Source organism: Mytilus galloprovincialis, chromosome 14 (assembly GCF_965363235.1).
Source record: "Mytilus galloprovincialis chromosome 14, xbMytGall1.hap1.1, whole genome shotgun sequence".
NCBI classification, from domain to species: Eukaryota; Metazoa; Mollusca; class Bivalvia; order Mytilida; family Mytilidae; genus Mytilus; species Mytilus galloprovincialis.
Window position 1 is genome coordinate 5,455,096 of NC_134851.1, and position 23,359 is coordinate 5,478,454.

Below are 23,359 nucleotides of genomic sequence, written 5' to 3' on the forward strand. Positions count from 1 at the left end.
TGTAGTTATATAGTCATTGAATTAAAACAAAATGGAAGAAATTCTCTTTGAAAAAGTAAGGAATTATATTATGATTGCCAATAAGACAACTATCCAAGTGTGGATACAATGATAGTCTTGTCTTTAAAAACAACGGATTATAACTTATTTGTGATTATTTCTTTGGAAGATAATTTTGTGTAGGTCACCATATTGTCTCCAATAACGATAAAAAGTACATTTATACGGAATCACACGTAGAGTACTATACCGGAAACTAATGAACCGGTGGCACGGGTTGTATAAATAGATCGCACTGCGACAAAAAAAAAAAAACCGGATGGGTAAACATCTTTTTATACGACCGCAAAATTTGAAAATTTTTTCGTCGTATATTGCTATCACGTTGGCGTCGTCGTCGTCGTCGTCGTCGTCCGAATACTTTTAGTTTTCGCACTCTAACTTTAGTAAAAGTGAATGGAAATCTATGAAATTTTAACACAAGGTTTATGACCACAAAAGGAAGGTTGGTATTGATTTTGGGAGTTTTGGTCCCAACATTTTAGGAATTAGGGGCCAAAAAGGGCCCAAATAAGCATTTTCTTGGTTTTCGCACTATAACTTTAGTTTAAGTTAATAGAAATCTATGAAATTTTGACACAAGGTTTATGACCACAAAAGAACGGTTGGGATTGATTTTGGGAGTTTTGGTTTCAACAGTTTAGGAATTAGGGGCCAAAAAAGGGCCCAAATAAGCATTATTCTTGGTTTTCACACAATAACTTTAGTTTAAGTAAATAGAAATCAATGAAATTTAAACACAATGTTAATGACTACAAAAGGAAGGTTGGTATTGATTTTGGGAGTTTAGGTCCCAACAGTTTAGGAATTAGGGGCCAAAAAGGGACCCAAATAAGCATTTTTCTTGGTTTTCGCACCATAACGTTAGTATAAGTAAATAGAAATCTATGAAATTTAAACACAAGGTTTATGACCATAAAAGGAAGGTTGGTATTGATTTTGGGAGTTTTGGTCCCAACAGAATAAGGGGCCCAAAGGGTCCAAAATTAAACTTTGTTTGATTTCATCAAAATTGAATAATTGGGGTTCTTTGATATGCCGAATCTAACTGTCATGACTGTGTATGTAGATTCTTAACTTTTGGTCCCGTTTTCAAATTGGTCTACATTAAGGTCCAAAGGGTCCAAAATTAAACTTAGTTTGATTTTGACAAAAAATGAATCAGTTAGGTTCTTTGATATGCTGAATCTAAAAATGTACTTAGATTCTTCATTATTGGCCCAGTTTTCAAGTTGGTCCAAATCGGGGTCCAAAATTAAACTTTGTTTGATTTCATCAAAAATTGAATAAATGGGGTTCTTTGATATACCAAATCTAACTGTGTATGTAGATTCTTCATTTTTGGTCCTGTTTTCAAATTGGTCTACACTAAAGTCCAAAGGGTCCAAAATTAAACTTAGTCTGATTTTAACAAAAATTGAAATCTTGGGGTTCTTTGATATGCTGAATCCAAAAATGTACTTAGATTTTTTATTATGGGCCCAGTTTTCAAGTTGGTCCAAATCAGGATCTAAAATTATTATATTAAGTATTGTGCAATAGCAAGTCTTTTCAATTGCACAGTATTGCGCAATGGCAAGAAATATCTAATTGCACAATATTGTGCAATAGCAAGATTTTTTTTTAATTGGAGTTATCTTTCTTTGTCCAGAATCAACTTAAATCTTTGTTATATACAATATACAATGTATATTCACTTTTTACTACCAACTGATAAATTAAAATAATCTTTACCATTCAGTGATAACAAGCAGTTTTTTTACATCTTATTTCCTTATCTTATCTAAAATGTTTTTAGATAATGTATGTTGGACATTTGCCAGACATGACTATGATGTCATTTCTATTTTTATTTGCCAATAACTTTATGTAAATAACTTCATTGGAAATTTGCCAATATAAAATGTTGCTGATGAAGTTTTTTTTTATTGTTTTATACAATAAACAATGTATATTCACTTTTACTACCAACCAATCGTTACCATTCAGTGATAACAAGCACTTTATTTTACATTTTAATATTTTATGATGTATTTAAAAGAGTAGTTATTGTTGCAAACTCCATTAGAAATTTGAATTGATATCAGTTTTGGAAAAAGGGAAACGGGGATGTGAAAAAAAGGGGGGGGGTTAAATTTTTCTCATTTCAGATTTCATAAATAAAAAGAAAATTTCTTCAAACATTTTTTTGAGAGGATTAATATTCAACAGCATAGTGAATTGCTAAAAGGCAAAAACAAACTTTTAAGTTCATTAGACCACATTCATTCTGTGTCAGAAACCTATGCTGTGTCAACTATTTAATTTTAGATTTAAAAAGTTTGAAGAAGAAATCTTTAATTGTAAAATTTGTAAAATCTTGACATTTGTTTTGTGTAAAAAAAAACCATGTAATGTCAAAAATTTGATCACAATCCAAATTCAGAGCTGTATCACGCTAGAATGTTTTGTCCATACTTGCCCCAACTGTTCAGGGTTCGACCTCTGCGGTCGTATAAAGCTGCGCCCTGCGGAGCACCTGGTTTTTCTATTGGTAGTTTTAAAAAAGCTAAAAAGCTGATTATCAAGTAAATTCGCATACATATATATTTCAGAAAACATCAAGACTTAAAGTATTATAAAATAACTACACCAATGAATGCAAATGAGACTTTTATATCTGTTTATTAAAAACCAGAGCACGAAAGGAAGATCATTATTCAAAATACTTTTAATGAAACAATATTTTGGCATCAAATTATCATGAAAAAGAATATATCCGTGTGAAGTCAGTATTTCGGGGATAATTTTTATGCATCACTTTATAAAAAAAAATCAATATTGAATGTGATACCTCTTGACGAATTTTGTCGCCTACATGCAAAAAAAAACCCTAACCAAGCAAATATTTGCTATCGGAAAAAAATCGTCATACATACTATAAAAACGAAATAATTAGCGAATTAAAAAACAAACATCGTTTCGACTATCTAAAAAGTCACCTTAATGACCATACTTTACAGCTTAAGACGTGCTGTCAATAATAGAACTGTTTAAGTTGAATCTTTAACTATTTAATTGGTTTCCGAATTAATCATTATTCCACACAGTTAATTTTTCAGAATACTAAACCCTATTCCGTTCAAAAGGTTATTATTGTTTATGAACGAAAATATGCATGATTTGTGTAAATGTCTTTTTGATTGCGTTAAGCCATTTCAATCTTGATATCTTATAGTGTGTCTTTCTATGTTGTGTTTTTGCACAATTGTTTCAGGTAAGGGCGAATGTTTCTACATATTGAAACGTTTTTAAAAAGGGCGGGAAATTTAGACTATCACTGGAAAATGAGGATACATTGGATAAGTACATAAATTTAAGCTGACATAGGGCCATCACCATACTCATATGATATAAACGAACGAAGCGCGTGGCAGTAGCTCAAATTACAAGACATCGGATTTAACGTTTCCTTTTTAAGGGAAGTGGTTGCGAACTTATATCTGAACTGGGTCTTAACTGTATATGGTTAAGAACTGGAACTTCCATCACTGTATTGGATACCTAAACTACGTAAGTGTCCTTACAAACGACGGTATATTGCTGGGTCGTCCAAGTGCTCCACTATTTTATCAGCAATCAAAGACGGGCTTCAAAGTTATTGTGAAACTGCCTATTCTAGAGGGGGCGTGAATCAGATGTGGGTACTTAAAAATTCCAACGATCTTTTTAGAGTACATACAATCAAACTCTCTTTCATCTTGAAACAGTATTAAAACATTTGACTTTTCTACTCTTTACACTAGTATTCCACATTCCAAACTAAGAGACAAATTGAAAGAGTTGGTATTGCTTTGCTTCATTAAAAAGAATGGCCAACGTAGATAGAAGTATCTTGTCTTAGGGAGGGATACATCCTACTTTGTAAAGGATCACTCTGATTCAAACAAAACGGTGGCTGAAACTGATATTACCAAGATGCTTGATTTCTTGATTGACAACATATTTGTTACGTTCGGAGGACGTGTTTTTCAACAGACTGTCGGCATTCCAATGGGAACAAACTGTGCCCCTCTACTTGCCGACTTGTTTCTTTATTATTATGAGGCTGACTTCACGCAGGAACTTCTTAGGAAGAAAGATAAGAAGTTAGCAATATCCTTTAACTCTACTTTCCGCTGTATAGATGATGTTCTTTCACTAAATAATTAAAAAAATGGTGACTATGTGGAACGCATCTATCTCATCGAGATAGAGATAAAGGATACTACAGATACAGTTAAGTCGGCCTCATATCTTGACTTACATCTAGAAATTGACAATGAGGGTCGGTTGAAAACAAAACTTTACGACAAAAGAGATGATTTCAGATTGTGAACTTTCCATTTCTAAGTAGCAACATTCCAGCAGCACCTGCATACGGGGTATATATCTCCCAATTGATACGATATTCCCGTGCTTACATTTCCTATCATAATTTTCTTGATAGAAGGTTGCTGAACACAAGGAAGCTATTAAACCAAGAGTTCCAAATGGTGAAGTTGAAATCATCCCTTCGTCAATTTTACGGACGCCATCACGAGTTGGTTGACCGTTATGGAATAACCGTTTCACAAATGATATCGGATATGTTCCTTACGCCGTCACTACAATCCCCTTCCCTTTCATGTATGTGACCTACCGAATAAGACTATTTACCGGATTTGTTATCACATAAGCAACACGACGGGTGCCACATGTGGCGCAGGATCTGCTTACCCTTCCGGAGCACCTGAGATCACCCCTAGTTTTTTGGTGGGGTTCGTGTATTCTTTAGTTTTCTATGTTGTGTCATGTGTGCTGTTGATTGTTTGTCTTTTTCATTTTTAACCATGGCGTTGTCAGTTTGTTTTAGATTTATGAGTTTGACTGTCATTTTGGTATCTTTCGTCCCTCTTTTATACATATTGCACAACCGAACGTATGCCCCACTTTTGCGAGGGTTATATATATACTACACTTATGGGGTAATACACATTTCGAGTATGATCATCGTACTCATGCAGACTCAGAATTTAACAATGAAAAGTATGTTATTCATATTGACATTTTATAGTGGATAAGTTTTATGAAATCATTTAATGGCACTATAGAATTCATATAAAAAATAATGTTTATTAACTAATGTATCTTAATAAAAAGGTACTGGCTATTTCAACGGATATTTTTTTGAGGTTCTGGATTCGGGGTTCTGTCTCTCCATCTTTATCTTTTTGTCCATTTTGCTTGACATTTCTGAACCATATTTTATTCTCTTTTCTTTGTCTTTTTGGCATTAATTCTGCACGTTTTGCTAAGTATTCTCTATTTAACATACCCCACCAAGACCCTCTTGTATAGATAAATTGACTTACCAATTTTACGAAACGAACTTATAAACAGTAAGGAGGCATCAGGTGTCATTTTATTAGCTCTTCGGTCAGGAAAATGTTGTGGAAACAAAACAATTACAGTGCTAATAGACAATATGACAAGAAAATACATTTTGAGTAAAGTGTCGTCCAAAAAAAACAAGTGCTTCTAGAGGTTAGTATTACTAAGGGACTTATTTTGTCATCCGCTACGAGGAATTTTGACATAAAAGTAAAACATTTGAGTAGATAGTGCTATCTTTATGCTGATATCGGTTCGAGTCTACATGCAAATGGTTCAGTATTTAAGTTTTAACTTTGGTACACTGGTATACTGACAAACGATAATTGCAGTACTCTTTAACTAGATAGCTGAAACCTTTATATTGTACTGGTGGTTGAAGTCATATGCAACTTCAAATTGAAAACAAATGATACCTATGTTCTTTTATAACTAAATGGCTAGTTTTTATTGTGACAATTATGTACATATATTTTTTCTCAAGACATTTGATAATTTGTCCAAATTTAGAAGAAATGTATTTTTTTTTAATTGTTTGCTACCAGTAAACAATTCACTGATACGTTTTCCGTATTCAGTGAACTCAATGTGACCTTTCTTGTAAAAATCCAGGTATCGCAATACGCATGGATCTGTCATTGAAATGAACTATTATATTGTTATACATGTTATACACGTAAGTTAGTGTCAATACTTTGTTGAAACAATATAAATCACTTTTTCTCGATTATATACAAATCCAATAGTTAAAAGAACCAATACAACCAATATTGTATAATAAAAGCAGCAGTTGTATACCTCTGTTAAATACTTACCAATCGATTATACGAAATCAAATCCATGCTAACGCATTTAACCGAGGAAAACACTATAACTCTCTCTCAACTATAAGTTAGAGAAGCTAAAAAAAAAAAAACCCAAAAGAAACACTGAACTGCAACCAAAAAAACAAACTTTAACACACATAAGAAACAAGTATTCTTAAACAACTGCCATATTCCTTAGTTGATACAGGACATTCTAAGAATAATAATGGGGGTTTCACCTGGTTTTATGTTTAGCCAAACCGCCACTTTATATTGCAATGATAAAACAACGCTATATGAGTCACATACAATGTTCTTCAAAACAGAGTACGAATCTCATTGATGGCGCAAGACGGTTTCATTTGTTAACAGAATCAACAAATAAGTTGTTCATGATCATTTCATGAGAACAATTGAATACACCTTGCAAATTGATGACTTCATTTCAGTAACGTCGAATTAATAGGCTGATGTCTAATCAGTTGTTTGAAGATGAATAATTCGAGTATTTTTGTGTAATTTGGTGCTTAGCCACGAGGACGAGGAAAGACAAACACCGGGTAAGTTTGTATAAAAAAGAAGATGTGGTATGATTGCCAACTCTCCATAAGAGACCAACATTACACAGAAATTAACAACTATAGGTAACCATATTTATCTATACTGCTGATCTTTATGGCATTATTTAATTAATTAATTCCAAAGGCAATTTGTAATATTTTTGTTACTTATTTGAGATGTTTAAAAATCGGAAAATACTCTCTCTTTAATTACGATCTCTGTCGATTTTGCCGCATGAAATTTAGACAAGATCAGAAAAACTCATCCAATTAACAACTTTTGTTTTCATGTTAAAAAACAATGAAAAATGCAGGGATTCGATGTTAAACAATCCTTAAGCTTCTTGCTAAAATGGATCATTATGTATTATGCTAATACAATAGTTTTATTGGGTATCAGGTAATTCTCGGAAATTCTATAATAAGAATCGTGCATTTACATAAACGTCCTTTTGAAAGATAAATATTTGTTGACGACAAATCGTAATTTTATTAAAAGTCTCAATATTCTATCAATCTTCTTAATTTTATTATTTCATACAATAGAACTCTAACAAACAATTGATTTCCCCTGCTTCATACAGTGTGATCAGTGTTTATCAAATTATACGGGTAATCTGAATTGCATATTAATTGAGTAAGCATGACGATTCACAGGAACCAATCAACGGGAAGGTCTAATCAGGAGTTCCAATTATTTCCCGATGGTCACTAATCCCTTTGTAAGTAGAAGCTTGTTTAATTTTCTGTAAGACGGTATTGTTTGTATAACATTTTGTAATATATTGGAAAATTAAAAGTTATCCAAATATAATACTCAGTCTAAACGTCATGCCGTATTACATCAGGGATAGTACAATTTGAATGAATCATCACATGGTGCATGCTTATGGCGCTAAGTATTTTAACTAACATATCAACACTAATTGTGTTGGTTAAAATCCAACACATTAAACTTTAAAGGCGCGATTGACTCCAATCTACATGAACTTGGAGTGTCGAAAGAGATTGAAAATATAACCAATACAGGTAATCTACCAACCGACAGTAAACAATCAAAGTGGGTCTGTTTGCCTGTGCAGGATGTTTCAAGTACTCTGCTTATCCGGGTAAAATGTAGACGTTTTATCCGATGAATTGTTTGGACAAAGTGTCACGCAAGAACCCTTGCAACAATTCTTTCGGGGTTCAAAGGTAGCATGTTGCAAGATTTAATGCCAGTCGCTATCCAATTTATCCTTTTTTCCCGTGGCAGTCAAAATTTTTTCGACCTGCAAGTTGACCTCTATTACCGGACCAACATATCGTATTTATAATTGTTAATATGTTCTCGTCCTGAAAACGCAGGAAATATTTGCCACTGGACATTAAGCTATCAACAATCAGTCTATCAATCCATATATAATCGCTTCTAACGAGGAATAGCCTTTTGACTGGCGCATTACATCGGTATCGATAGACAAATGTTAAGAAGCGTGTGGATAGGATTTTGTTCACGCATCGGGTGACAATATAATGGAATTTGATGCGACTGTCATACAAGTGAGAGGTTTAGCTAGCTATAAAACCAGGTTCAATCCACCATTTTCTACATTTGAAAATGCCTGTACCAAGTCGGGAATATGACAGTTCTTGTCCATTCGTTTTCGATGCGTTTTGTTATTTGAATTTGCCATGTGATTATGGACTTTCCGAATTGATTTTCCTCTGAGTTCAGTATTTTTGTGATTTTACTTTATACAACAAAAAAGTTTAAAGAAATGATGGAACTCTATTCAGACTCTCATTTAGGCGTGTATGAAAATGTCACCCTTAGAATTTTTCACACCTATACTCTGTAACTGATAGTTGTTGACCTTTTCTTACTGTATTAAACCCGATATCATTAATTGTAATGGCAATGCTCGCAACATTTCAATATAAAATACTTAACTCGTAAAACGATGTTCATTAGTCGTTTTAAGTGAAGAAAAACTCCATTATGAAGTATGGTTTACTATACTTTAAATGATACGTTTACTAGAAAATCCTACGGGTTATCAATAATCAGGATAAAATGTTAGTTAACGTTATGAACTTTTTTTTATTCGTACATTTATGTGACTTTAAGACACTGATCAAGATAAATGAGTTACTATTCTAGGAGGAGAAAATGGGACACAGGGGTTGGTCATTTCTGTATATTTCATTTTTGATGCTGTTGTTTTCTTTTTTTTGTTTGTCCTTCGACAGGGATTATAATCTGTACAATCTACATCATGTAAATTGGTGTATTGATTCTCGATTTAGATTTAGATGCGACTCAAATCTGATGCGACAAGTACAAGTGATAGGTTTAGCGCTATAAAACCATGTTCAATCCTCGATTTTCTACATTTTAAAATGCCTGTAACAAGTCAGGAATATGGTAGTTGTTATCAATTCGTTTAAAAAGCATTTTTGTGATTTTACTTTTAAAATGTTTAAAATAAATGCCTTTGTACGTCACACAAAACAACATCATTATTCTATGTACCAATTAATCCATTTTAGCGAGCTTTAAAACCAGAAATCAGAAAGTACCTGTATCAAGTTTGTTTATAATTTGTACTTATAAGTTTTTAGTCGATTTTGAGTTTCTCAGACTTCACCTGGCCCCGTCTTTATTTCAATATATTCTTAAATTCATTGTATCCCACCGTACGTACTTTTTTTTAATTATTATTCGAACAATAGTATTATTGATTATTTTAAATAAATCAAGAAATTATGAACCCTTGAAAAAAACTGAAACCTCAATTTTTACAGTATCTGACAAAATTGATGTTGAGTATTTATCTTAAAATGAATGTATGAAAAAGGCATTTTACTGAGTAAAGAGGTGTATGTTTTGTCGGATACAATTTAATTTGTGTAGATTAGTCATGTTAGTGACGTTCTTCAGTGCAAATATAATAAAAATTTATCAAAGTACCCTCAACAGCAAAACGTAAGATTTATTTTTGTATACTTAAATATGGTTGTGGCCATACTCAAACATTTAAGAATATTCTCAACTTTGAATAAAAAAAATATCTGAGAATTTTTTCATGGCGGTGTATTTTGCTGAATAATAAAAAAATTGAGAACTTTTTTAGGCTGAGTAAAACAATATTTACTCAAATAGTTTGATGGCGCCGGGGCCTGGACTCTTTTTCTTAAAAAAAAAAATTGAGAATGGAAATGGGGAATATGTCAAAGACACAACAACCCGACCAAACAGCAGATAACAGTCGAAGGCCACCAATATGTCTTCAACGCAGCGAGAAAATATCGCACCTGGAGGTGGTCCTCAACTGGCCCCATCATTAAATTGTGTACTAGTTCAGTGAAAATGAACGTCACTCTAAACAACCTTGAAGTTTGGTTTTTAGTTATACATCTGATATGAAAAAAGATTTTAATATGTGCTGATATCAATGAAATATTGAGTGATTGACTGATTGATACGTTAAACTACGATATCTGTTTGAAATACAGATACTGTGTCTTTGTTTCGTTCACAGACAGCAATGCGTGGACACAGGACCTTATCTTTCATCAGATTGAAAGTGGACTAGCTTTCAATCATTCAGCAAAACGTGGACACATGACCTTTACTTTAGTCAGATTGAAAGTGGACTAGCTTTCAATGACATGGTAGTGTCTTAGGTCATTAGTTTGTACCTGAAGGTCATCGACAGACTCAGAGTGCGTGCTACTGCCACCGTATGATTGTAAAAAGTATTTAAAAAAACCAACATTAATTAGAGACACCAAATTTGGGAAATTTTCTTTTCTTCTCTCCACGGACCCTGGATCAGCAAACCAAGACGTTGTGATCATGCCAAAAATATCGTTCTTTTCTTATTTGTATATCTTTGGTTCTGTAAAAAATATAGATGTTTTTATAAGAAATACAAGTTGGTGCTTTGTTTTAATCACAATTGACATAACATTCATTAGAGAATTTATAGATTTCATTATATATATGAACTAAAACAATTGAATACTATATTGACTAAATGTAATTTAAGCTATGACTTGATGCATTTGTTGTCAAAAGTCATTTATCGGTCTAGTCATCCACTTTAATGATTTCAAAGTATGTTATAAAATTAGTTTAACAGACCAATGGTACTACACAAGATGCACATTTTGGAGAATAAATGTCTTGTCACTTATGCTCCAGAATAAAATATTATTATTGTTTTACAAAGTTGGAGAGATGATCGAAACCAAAAAGGACCTAACTAAAAGTATAATCCGGACAGGGAATCAGAGCTTTGCATGGAGCAGATATATATATATATTAAATAATTACATTGTTTACCTCTGAGACATAATGTTTGACACATTTACCTATAAACGTCTGTTTAATTTGCACACACATTGTTGACAATATAATGAAATATATGCGACTGTCATACAAGTGAAAGATTTAGCCAGCTATACAACCAGGTTTAATCCACCATTTTCTACATTTTCTACATTGCGAAATATCTATACCAAGTCGTGACTATGCCAGTTGTTTTACCATGTGTAGAGGCGTTTGAGCGTTTGATTTTTGCCATTTTATAACGGACTTAAAGTCTTTTGTGCTATGTATTTTTTGTTATTTTACCTTTTCCGTGACTGATTTTTTTTTAAAAGATAGCAAATTTCAATGTTATTATATATACAACAGTCTTAAGTGGGCGTACACAATCAATGACACAATCGCATTGTAATAGATGGTAGATAAAGCAACCAAAATTCCAAAATTTGAGGTAAAAACCAATTGATAACCAGAGAAGGACTAACAAAAAATATGCCAAACTGGAAAATAGATATCAGAAGATATGTTATGAATGCTAATGAAAAAGTAAGGGCTACAACACGGAGCCGTGTCTCATACCAAGCGGCAAGCTATAATAGGTCCCACAAATGACTTGAGTAAAACCTTTCTAATAGGAAAACCAACGGTCTAATCTATATAAAAAACGAGATACGAGGAAAATTTATGAACCACATCAACACACGACAACCACTGAACATCAAGTTCCTAACTTAGGACAGTTGAAACAAATGATCCGGGTTCAAAAGACTGCATACGTTCAACCAATAAGGCTTACAATAAGGCAACAGAATCAATTTTTAAATCAATTTAATTAAAATATTTATATGAGTATAACGTAGTATAACGGAATCAGATATATTTACTTTAATTAGATTGTTATATTGGTGAGTATATAGAAGATTTACATGCGTAATTGTTTAAATGATTGGTTATCCGTCTTTTTATATAATACTTATAATTCCATGTATCACGAGTTTACATACATCATGTGTACTTTATTTCGATTATTGTCGTATTATAGAAGTTACATGTTGTTCTCCGAATTATGCCTCAAAGAAATCTACATCAGAAACACTTATCGTACCCCTTCTCTCGTACGTGTCTCAAAAGGAGCTAAACAAGAAACATTTATAGTACCCCATCTCTCGTACGTGTCTCAAAAGGAGATAAACAAGAAACATTTATAGTACCCATCTCTCGTACGTGTCTCAAAAGGAGCTAAACAAGAAACATTTATAGTACCCATCTCTCGTACGTGTCTCAAAAGGAGCTAAACAAGAAACATTTATAGTACCCTTCTCTTGTACGTGTCTCAAAAGGAGCTAAACAAGAAACATTTATAGTACCCCTTCTCTTGTACGTGTCTCAAAAGGAGCTAAACAAGAAACATATATAGTACCCCTTCTCTCGTACGTGTCTCAAAAGGAGCTAAACAAGAAACATATATAGTACCCCTTCTCTCGTACGTGTCTCAAAAGGAGCTAAACAAGAAACATTTATAGTAACCCTTCTCTCGTACGTGTCACAAAAGGAGCTAAACAAGAAACATATATAGTACCCCTTCTCTTGTACGTGTCTCAAAAGGAGCTAAACAAGAAACATTTATAGTACCCCTTCTCTTGTACGTGTCTCAAAAGGAGCTAAACAAGAAACATATATAGTACCCCTTCTCTTGTACGTGTCTCAAAAGGAGCTAAACAAGAAACATATATAGTACCCCTTCTCTTGTACGTGTCTCAAAAGGAGCTAAACAAGAAACATTTATAGTACCCCTTCTCTTGTACGTGTCTCAAAAGGGGTTACAAGAGACACTTATCGTACCCCTTCTCTCGTACGTGTCCCAAAAGGGGCTAAACAAGAAACATATATAGTACCCCTTCTCTCGTGCGTGCCTCAAAAGGTGCTAAACAAGAAACATATATAGTACCCCTTCTCTTGTACGTGTCTCAAAAGGAGCTAAACAAGAAACATTTATAGTACACCTTCTCTCGTACGTGTCTCAAAAGGAGCTAAACAAGAAACATTTATAGTACCCCTTCTCTCGTACGTGTCTCAAAAGGAGCTAAACAAGAAACATTTATAGTACCCCTTCTCTCGTACGTGTCTCAAAAGGAGCTAAACAAGAAACATATATAGTACCCCTTCTCTTGTACGTGTCTCAAAAGGAGCTAAACAAGAAACATTTATAGTACCCCTTCTCTCGTACGTGTCTCAAAACGAGCTAAACAAGAAACATATATAGTACCCCTTCTCTTGTACGTGTCTCAAAACGAGCTAAACAAGAAACATTTATAGTACCCCTTCTCTCGTACGTGTCTCAAAAGGAGCTAAACAAGAAACATTTATAGTACCCCTTCTCTTGTACGTGTCTCAAAAGGGGTTACAAGAGACACTTATCGTACCACTTCTCTCGTACGTGTATCAAAAGGAGCTAAACAAGAAACATTTATAGTACCCCTTCTCTCGTACGCGTCTCAAAAGGAGCTAAACAAGAAACATATATAGTAACCCTTCTCTCGTACGTGTCTCAAAAGGAGCTAAACAAGAAACATTTATAGTACCCCTTCTCTCGTACGTGTCTCAAAAGGGGTTACAAGAGACACTTATCGTACCCCTTCTCTCGTACGTGTCTCAAAAGGAGCTAAACAAGAAACATATATAGTACCCCTTCTCTCGTACGTGTCTCAAAAGGAGCTAAACAAGAAACATATATAGTACCCCTTCTCTTGTACGTGTCTCAAAAGGAGCTAAACAAGAAACATTTATAGTACCCCTTCTCTTGTACGTGTCTCAAAAGGAGCTAAGCAAGAAACATTTATAGTACCCCTTCTCTCGTACGTGTCTCAAAAGGGGTTACAAGAGACACTTATCGTACCCCTTCTCTCGTACGTGTCTCAAAAGGAGCTAAACAAGAAACATATATAGTACCCCTTCTCTCGTACGTGTCTCAAAAGGAGCTAAACAAGAAACATATATAGTACCCCTTCTCTTGTACGTGTCTCAAAAGGAGCTAAACAAGAAACATTTATAGTACCCCTTCTCTTGTACGTGTCTGAAAAGGAGCTAAACAAGAAACATTTATAGTACCCCTTCTCTCGTACGTGTCTCAAAAGGAGCTAAACAAGAAACATTTATAGTACCCCTTCTCTCGTACGTGTCCCAAAAGGGGTTACAAGAGAAACATGTTTCGTACACCTGGTTTCGTACGTGTCTCAAACAGGGCTACACAAGAAACACGTTTCGTATCCCTGGTCTCGTACGTGTCTCAAAAGGAGCTACACCAGAACCACGTGTCGTGTTCCGTGTCTCGAGCGTGTCTAAGGAAGGCGAGACCAGAATGACGTGTCGTACTAATGATATCGAGCGTATATTTGGAAGACCTCACCAGAACACATGTCGTACTTCTGGTCTGAACGTATCTAAGAAAGGCTAAATAAATCGAACATACCGTTAATAAAGAGATGTAAAATGAAAAATAGTGTATAAAAATACATTTATTATATTGATAGACAGTTTTAAAAAGAAATCTGACAAATAGCTTGTGATATGTCATCATATAACAATATTTGAACAAAGTCAGTGGCGGATCCATGGGCAGTGCGTAGAGGGAGTTTGCAATCTCTTATTTCTTATGATGTATAATAATTTTGAGGATATACTCGCCCACAAAAAAGACTAAATATAGATTGAGTTTTTAGGAAATTTCTATCCCCCTGCAAAAATCGTAAATCCGCCTCTGACATTTCAGCTGTTTCTTCTTTTCATTCCTTAGGCGATACTCCGATATATACAAAAGGTTTTTAGCATAAAACGCATTAACCTTTTTCAATAGGTGAGGTAATTTCAACTCTTGGGATATGATCAACACTAACGGGTCGTTTTAGTCTAGGCTGTGCTGCTGTCGGCGCAAGGCCACCAGGAAGTACGGGTGTTGACACGCATCTTGCAATAATTTCAAATGGATTTTGATCTTTCAATGATGGAGATGAGTCATTACTCCATGGAATGAATTTTTTAACTTTCTTTCGGAACGATTTAGACTTCTGTCTTTGTATAGGTTTACATTCTTTGCATTTTTCTGCTGCTATTATTAAGTCAGGTTCACTATTTGACCTTTTGTGATTTTTTTTACTTCCACCAAAGAGACAACGTTTTAGTTTTGTAAATTTAGCTATTTCATCAGCACATTCATGTCGGTTGGTAAACCTTGCCCATTCCTCTGCTGTTAATTTCCTGCCATTATCACGGAGACGTGGGTTAGCACCTAAAAGTATAATATAAAGTGGTGTGAAAAATAGTTTTTTACGGAATTGTCATTTTTAGAATCAATATAAAAAGGAGGATGTACATATAGTATGAGTGCCAAGGAGAAACTCTCCTTTAAACATGATAATTTCTTTATGCGTCTGGACCCGGGGTCAAAATTCAGTGGTCAGTGGTTGTAGTGATTTGTTGCCTATTATATTGTTTTCCTTTCATTTGAAGATACATTTTATGTCGTTGTTCATGTTATTATGCCGGGCCCTTCATAGCATGCTATATAATATTAGTTTTACTTATTGTTCTAGGCTAAATGGTGACGTTTAATGACTTATATATTCTACTGTCCTTTGGTGGATATTTGCCTCATTTGCAATGATAATGCATATTTTCATATCAAAACATTTAGATTGAGCTATCATCATGCAAGGCATGACCAGATAAACACAACAGTTTACGTTATCTTTTTATTCTTGCACACGCAATGAACACATGTAAATCTAATAAATAGAGATTAACACAACAACACATGAAAACGCAGTTTAAACTACAAAAACATGTTAAAATAACACAAAGAAAGAGCTCTTGACAACACAATGAACACATGGTATACGGGAAACACAAATGAACACATGTTAACAGAATGAACACATTTTTATACAACGGACACGTGAACGAACACTATGAACACATGTTAACACTAAGAACGAACACGTATTACCCCAATGAATACCTGTAAACACATCAAACTCATGTCAACAGAGCAGATGCATGTAGCATGTGTAAACAAAATAAATACATACCTGCGAATAATATGAGTTTTGCACATGCTGTACGTCCCTGTATAGCAGCTTTCATCAAAGCAGTAAATCCAGCTTTACTTTTTTGATCGACTTTTATTTTTCGGAAATCATTCAATAATACTTTTAGAATTTCTTTATATCCTGCCAAATGAAATAAAATTATTAATATAGAGAAAACATTAATAACCGTTATTGTTCCTTTCTCTATAGAAACTCTGTTTTACTTTTTGTTTCATTACGATGTCATTGATAATAAAAAAAATCTCAACTTTTCAAATAATTAAGCCTCAACAAAGAAATAGAATTTTATGTCGATCTAAGAAGATGTGGTATGAGTGTCAATGCGACAACTCACCACCCTTGTCACATTTGTAAAAGTATATCATTATAGGTCTACGTACGGTCTTCGACACGGAACCTTTGTTCACGCCGAACACCAAACCAGAAAGGGCCCAAACCACTGACTATCGTAAAACCATTAAAAAGGGAAAACCGACTGTCTTATCTACATAAAAAAAACGTGAAACCATCTCATTTATAAACCATATTAACTATGACTACAACTTCTGAACATCAGCTTTAAGAATTGGTTTAATTGAAAGGATATCCGTTATAAAATTTCATTTTCTCTAATTTTTGTGCTATTTTCATATTTCCTGACTGGTGTGAGAAAAATATTTCTCCTCTCTAGTGAAAAATCTGTTCTCGGCAAAGGATCGGTAGAAATTCAATTGTGACGTTAAGTTTTCTAGTTTTCTTCTTAATTTTCTTATTGTGACGTCATGAAAAAAGGCCACCATGCCTGATGACGTCTTATCAAAAGTACACAACTTTTTGTCGAATCTTTGAAAAGGAAGGATAAAAATCATAAGAGAAACAGATTCCACCACTGTAACTCGTGTATTATGATATTTCTCCACTCTCAACTGTTAAATCGCGCTACAAATATTAAAATTTAACTGTCTCGAGTGGAGAAATATCATAATACACTTTTTACAGTTGTAGAATCTCTATTTCTTACATATTCTGAAAGATTAGAAGGAGTTCGTGCTATTTCTTGCTAACTGATAATTGGAAGAAAAATCACAATCAAGGTATACGAGAAAAGTGGACACTAAGGTTTGATGGAAATTTTGTACTTTCCCCAACATCAATATCAATTTTTGAACATTCATCTGCATTTATTATAGTTATAGCTTTCTGTACCCAGTTCCCTGTTGCAATTTATTCTGTTTTATATTCAGTTTTCATAGTTTCCCCTCGAATTAATAATAATAAGAATACTTTCCCGTACTGATATACAGTGTAAACTTTCATGTCATTTGTTCTCTGGTGGTGAGTTGTCATATTGGCAATCAAACCACATAAATAATGTAATTGTCCTGTGCGCTAATATATTTTATTACTACCGTTCTAATAACTGACAATTTTCTTTTGTTCATTCTAACATCAGTATGTGTACTTTCTCTCGTAATAATATTAGTTTTCTACTTCTTTATGTTTTTATATATTATCCCAAGGTAAGGTTGAATAGGAAATAAAAATATCCATGGTCACTACGTGTTACTGTAAATTCAGAAATTACTGCGAGGTTTTTATTATTGCGATAAATGTGACGGAGTTGTAAACGCAATAATTTAAACTCGCATTTTGAAATATTTATATGAATTAAACAGGATTTTTCTCAAAATCGTAAAAATTTAAAATCTCATTTAAGTCTAAACCGACAAAATCGTAATAATAAATGCACGCAATAATTTCTGAATTTACAGTAGTTAATTCATCAATCGTTTGGTTGTGCCGGAGGCACAAGTAAGCAGTCACGTCTGGTCACATGGGGACATTTAATCCAATGTGTCATTCTTAGTAGAATATTCCTGTGGTATCTTTCGACTTTCTAATAAAATCAGTTCAAATTTGAAAGAAATCAACAATGAATAAGTTTAACAAAACAAGTATCTTTCCTTCGTTATTATCGATTGATCAATTGAGAAGAAGTTATATCTTGTCACTTATATCTCGAAGTAAGTTAAATTTCAATTAAAGGTCTAACCTTAATTGCTTTGTTCCGTCAGTACAACGCATTAACTGTACTAATTAAGTGTAATATTTCTGTAAAATCCATTTTAAAGTTTATTCTGAGTTCAGTGGAATTTGAGACAATGACCTCATAGGTACCAGGATTATAATTTAGTACGCCAGACGTGTTTCGTCTACATAAGACTCATCAAAGCGGTTGTTGAAATAAAAAAAAAAAAACAAAAACTAAAAAATTCAATAACTTTTTTAACAGTTGCTTTTGACGTTTAATCAACACCACTATATATCCCTATCAAAACCTGCATTTTTTTAACTTTCGAGAACACTATATTTTATAAAATGGATTCAGGTTGTCGAACAAACTACCATTCTCTCAATTAATTGAATTCTTTCTTTAGCAGGAAAATCTATTACGAGTTGACGTTGTATTGATTTCTGTTGTAAATGAAATTCCTGGCTTATTTTCACACATTTAGGCATCAAATTAATAGTAACCTTGTTATTGAAGTGACGTTTATTACTTTGACATACATAGACGATTTTTCTATCGGAGGACATCGATAATATTATTGCAGTTACATTTATTATTTTGACATACAGGAACGTTTTCTGTATCGGATGACATCGATAATGTTATTGCAGTTACAATTATTATTTTGACATACAGCGATGATTTTCTATCGGAGGACATCGTTTATGTTATTGAAGTGCCGTTTATTATTTAGACATACAGAGACGTTTTCTCTATCGGAGGACATCGATAATGTTATTGCAGTTACATTTATTATTTTGACATACAGCGATGATTTTCTATCGGAGGACATCGTTTATGTTATTGAAGTGCCGTTTATTATTTTGACATACAGAGACGTTTTCTCTATCGGAGGACAACGATAATGTTATTGCAGTTACATTTATTATTTTGACATACAGCGATGATTTTCTATCGGAGGACATTGTTTATGTTATTGAAGTGCCGTTTATTATTTTGACATACAGAGACGTTTTCTCTATCGGAGGACATCGATAATGTTATTGCAGTTACATTTATTATTTTGACATACATCGATGATTTTCTATCGGAGGACATCGTTTATATTATTGAAGTGCCGTTTATTATTTTGACATACAGAGACGTTTTCTCTATTGGAGGACATCGATAATGTTATTGCAGTTACATTTATTATTTTGACATACAGCGATGATTTTCTATCGGAGGACATCGTTTATGTTATTGAATTGACGTTTATTATTTCGCAGGATTAGATTACCGTAGCTGTATTTTGCAAAACGTTTAGGAAGTTTCGGTCCTCAATGCTCTTCAACTTCATACTTTTTTTGGCCTTTTAGACATTTTTTGATTCGAGCGTCACTGATAAGTCTTTAGTAGAAGAAACACGCGTCTGGTGTACATATATATATACTTGAATTCATGTATCTATTATGAGTTTATGTGTCCATTTATTATATAAGCATAACTTATTGTTATTACTTGAAAAAATGAGTATTAAAACAAATAGGATTGCGACTTTATCCTGTCATCATTTTTAGCATAACTTATTGTGTATTACTGGAATTGTTGAAATTTTAAACAAATAGAAATGAAACTCCTATATTATAGATACATTTGTTCAGTCATATGTAGACGAAACGCGCGTCTGGCGTACTAAATTATAATACTGGTACCTTTCATAACTATTTACACCACTGGGTCGATGACACTGCTGGTGGACGTTTCGTTCAGTAGTAAGCACTTCGGTGTTGACATGAATATCAATTATGTGGTCATTTTTATAAGTTTTCCTTTTACAAAACGTTGAATTTTTCGAGAAACCATAGATTTTTGTATCCCAGGAATAGATAACCTTAGCCGTATTGGCACAACTTTTTGGAATTTTGGATCCTCAATGCTCTTCAACTTTGTACTTGTTTGGCTTTATAACTATTTTGATATGAGCGTCACTGATAAGTCTTATGTAGACGAAACGCGTGTCTGGCGTACTAAATTATAACCCTTGTACCTTTGATAACTACTGTTTGTACTTTGCAGCATATGCTATGTCAATACTTTGAAAGCGGGCAACAAAAGTTTGTATGAAAGACAGATTATTGTGTAATTTAAATTTCAAATGATTAAACTAAACGTGTTATATTATTGAAAGAAAATGATACTAATTGTAGGGAACTTAATCTAATAATTTCTCATGTGGTTTTTTAGTTTGATTTAAGAAATGAATGTATGAAGTTTTGAATACATGATCAACACTTAAACAACTCTTGAATTTTTTTCAACTGTAGAAAAATATGAACTCTATTTTTCTATCTCGTTGACTCTTTCTTTCTTTCATTCACTCTCTATCTTTTTTCTACATATTTTATATATAAGTGCCGTTTTTTGGCACAACCTTATGGAATATTGGATCCTAAATGCTCTTCAACTTTGTACTTGCTTAATTTTACAAATATTTTGACATGAGCGTCACTGAGGAGTCTTGTGTAGATGAAAGGCGTGTCTGGTGTACTAAATTATAATCCTGATACCTTTGATAACTATTTCTAGGTACCCGTTCAACCAATCCCTCAATATTGTGTTGTGCTATGTGCTCTATTAATTAGTCTTTTTGTTGACATGATGGTTGATAATGTCCCATATGTGAACAATAAGGAATTTACTCAACAAAATGAACTGAAACACATAAAACATCACAGTCTTTAATGTCAATTATCTACGTGCTATTATTATTATTATTATTATTTTTTTTTCATATATTTGACTGAATTTCTTTTATTTTAACGATTGTTTTCTGTATACTTCTGTTTATTGACGAATGACATTTCACGAACACGAGACTATTAACTAGTTAATCCTTTAGTAGACAAATTCGTAAATAAATGAATATAAAATAAATATAACTATCTAACCCCTGATGGAAACGCATCATTATCGAAGATTATTTTGTTCTTCAAGGACATTATTTTATATTGTCAACATCGTTTTATAACACGTTGGAGTCTTCACTTTTTTATATCGATGAGAGACTATATCTATTTTTTACTTTTGTTAACAATACGTATATTTTACTAATAAGTTCAAAAAATAAAAAGAACAACAATCATGTAAATAGTCAATTGATAAAAAAATAGTCATGACGACTGGCGTTGTGCCAATACCGTGATTACGTGTATATTGCATGCTAAGGACATATTATTTATTCTAATTTCCATGCTTAGAATGTTGGAAGAAAATATGTGTCTTGTAAGTACAATGTTCCTACTGTACTTGTTAACATGCACATAATATGGTTTATATATAAATTGCCTGCTCTATGTGTATGCCGATATTATAGATCTTGTACTAATTTACCTGTTTGAGATGCAAATATAAGCGGTGTGTTGCCTGCTTTTAATATTATGGACTTCTCGATTGGATTTTCCTCTGACATGTGTCTGAGTTCAGTATTTTTGTGATTTTACTTTTTAATATGTGTATACGGATTGTATAGATCTTGTAACACTTTACCTGCTTCACATGTATGCCGCTATTATAAATTCTGCTAATTTACCTGCTTGTGATGCAAATATAAGCGGTGTGTTGCCTTCTTTGTCTGCCAAGTTTACATCAACCCCTGGCACCTCCGATAAAACTTCAACAATCGGCAAATAGCCACTAAAACACGCATGTGCAAGTGCGGTCTGAAATAAAAAACAAAAATATTGTGTGGTTTTTTTTCTTTTAATGTGTTGCCTGTAATACAATGTTAAGGGAATGCAAAAGTTCGTTTTTACTAGAAAATTAATCATTTGCAAGATATATAATTGCACATTTTGTCTTTAAGTGTTTACTTAGTACGATTCTTGATCGTGCAGTCAAATAAAATAATAAAATTACAACGTTTGTTGCAGTTTGATTGAATCCATGATGTCAGTTCTTACAGAATAATAACTACAATTAAAATTTCAATCTTTTTCAACTTCATTCAATTCTAAAAAAGATTTGATTAAAGCCAAAACATTACATTGAAATTCAATAAAAGGATCAAAATTGATTATTTTCTGTCTTAACACAAATAAAACTACTGTATAATGAAATGAAATGAAACATATTAAACGGATGAGTATTTAAAAATATGTATATAAGTCTGTATAAAAAGTCACTGAATTCACAGAATATGTATAACATAATAAAATATACAAGAATCATGTACATAAAGATGTAAATGAGACCATCTGAAGTGTCTAAAGATGCTAATAGTTATCACAGGTACCAGGATTATAATTTTTATACGTCAGACGCGCGTTTCGTCTACATAAGACTCATCAGTGACGCTCAGATCAAAGTAGTTGTAAAGCCAAATAAGTACAAAGTTGAAGAGCATTTAGGACCCAAAATTTCCAAAATGTGCCAAATACGGCTAAAGTAATCTATTATTGGAATAAGAAAATCCTTAGGTTTTCGAAAATTTCAAAGTTTTGTAACAGGATATTTATGAAAATGACCATATAATCGATATTCATGTCAAAACCCAAGTGCTGACTACTGGGCTGGTGATACCCTTGGGGACGAAACGTCCACCAGCAGTGGCATCGACCCAGTGGTGTAAATAGTTATCAGGATTATAATTTTAATACACCAGACGCGCTTTTCGGCTAACAAAGGTGGTATGAAAGTATTTAAAAACATTGTTTTCACATTAAGCCAAAACTTATTATTTAATTTGATATGTTAAAAAATAATCATCATGATGGATTGCAAAGCTTTTTTTCCCATCTATTAGCCTGTAAAAATGACTGAAATTTCTGAATTATTTATATTTTAGCATGTGCACAACTAAAATATATACGCAACCATTTAGTGAAAGGTATGCATCTGAGTCCAGATTACTGAATTGGGGGTTGTAAGCTCAAAATCAAAACATTTAAAAAGAAAACAAACTTACAACACCACTTTCTGTACATTTATTCCCGGTATATGTGAAAAACTCCCCAAAATAATGCAATAATTGTTCTTGATTTGGAAACTGGTACGGTTAGTATTCATCCATAATAATTTGATCCCTTTGACAAATATTGTCAACAATCTAACCGTACAAAAATGCCCAGAAT

At 33.1% G+C, this 23,359-nt stretch overlaps 1 protein-coding gene across 2 annotated transcripts in view; it reads right to left on the bottom strand.

The window, feature by feature from the left end:
* Window positions 1-14,629: 14,629 nt before the first annotated feature.
* Window positions 14,630-23,359, bottom strand: part of LOC143058029 (ankyrin repeat domain-containing protein 33B-like) — a 41,652-nt gene continuing 32,922 nt past the window's right edge. For both annotated transcript variants that reach the window (XM_076231492.1, XM_076231493.1), the window contains exons 3-5: window positions 21,820-21,949; window positions 16,217-16,357; window positions 14,630-15,417 (exon numbers count right to left, since the gene is read on the bottom strand). In XM_076231492.1, coding sequence (XP_076087607.1) covers window positions 14,969-15,417; window positions 16,217-16,357; window positions 21,820-21,949 — 720 coding nt within the window. In that variant the 3' untranslated portion in view covers window positions 14,630-14,968. The remainder of the gene's footprint in view (window positions 15,418-16,216; window positions 16,358-21,819; window positions 21,950-23,359) is intronic.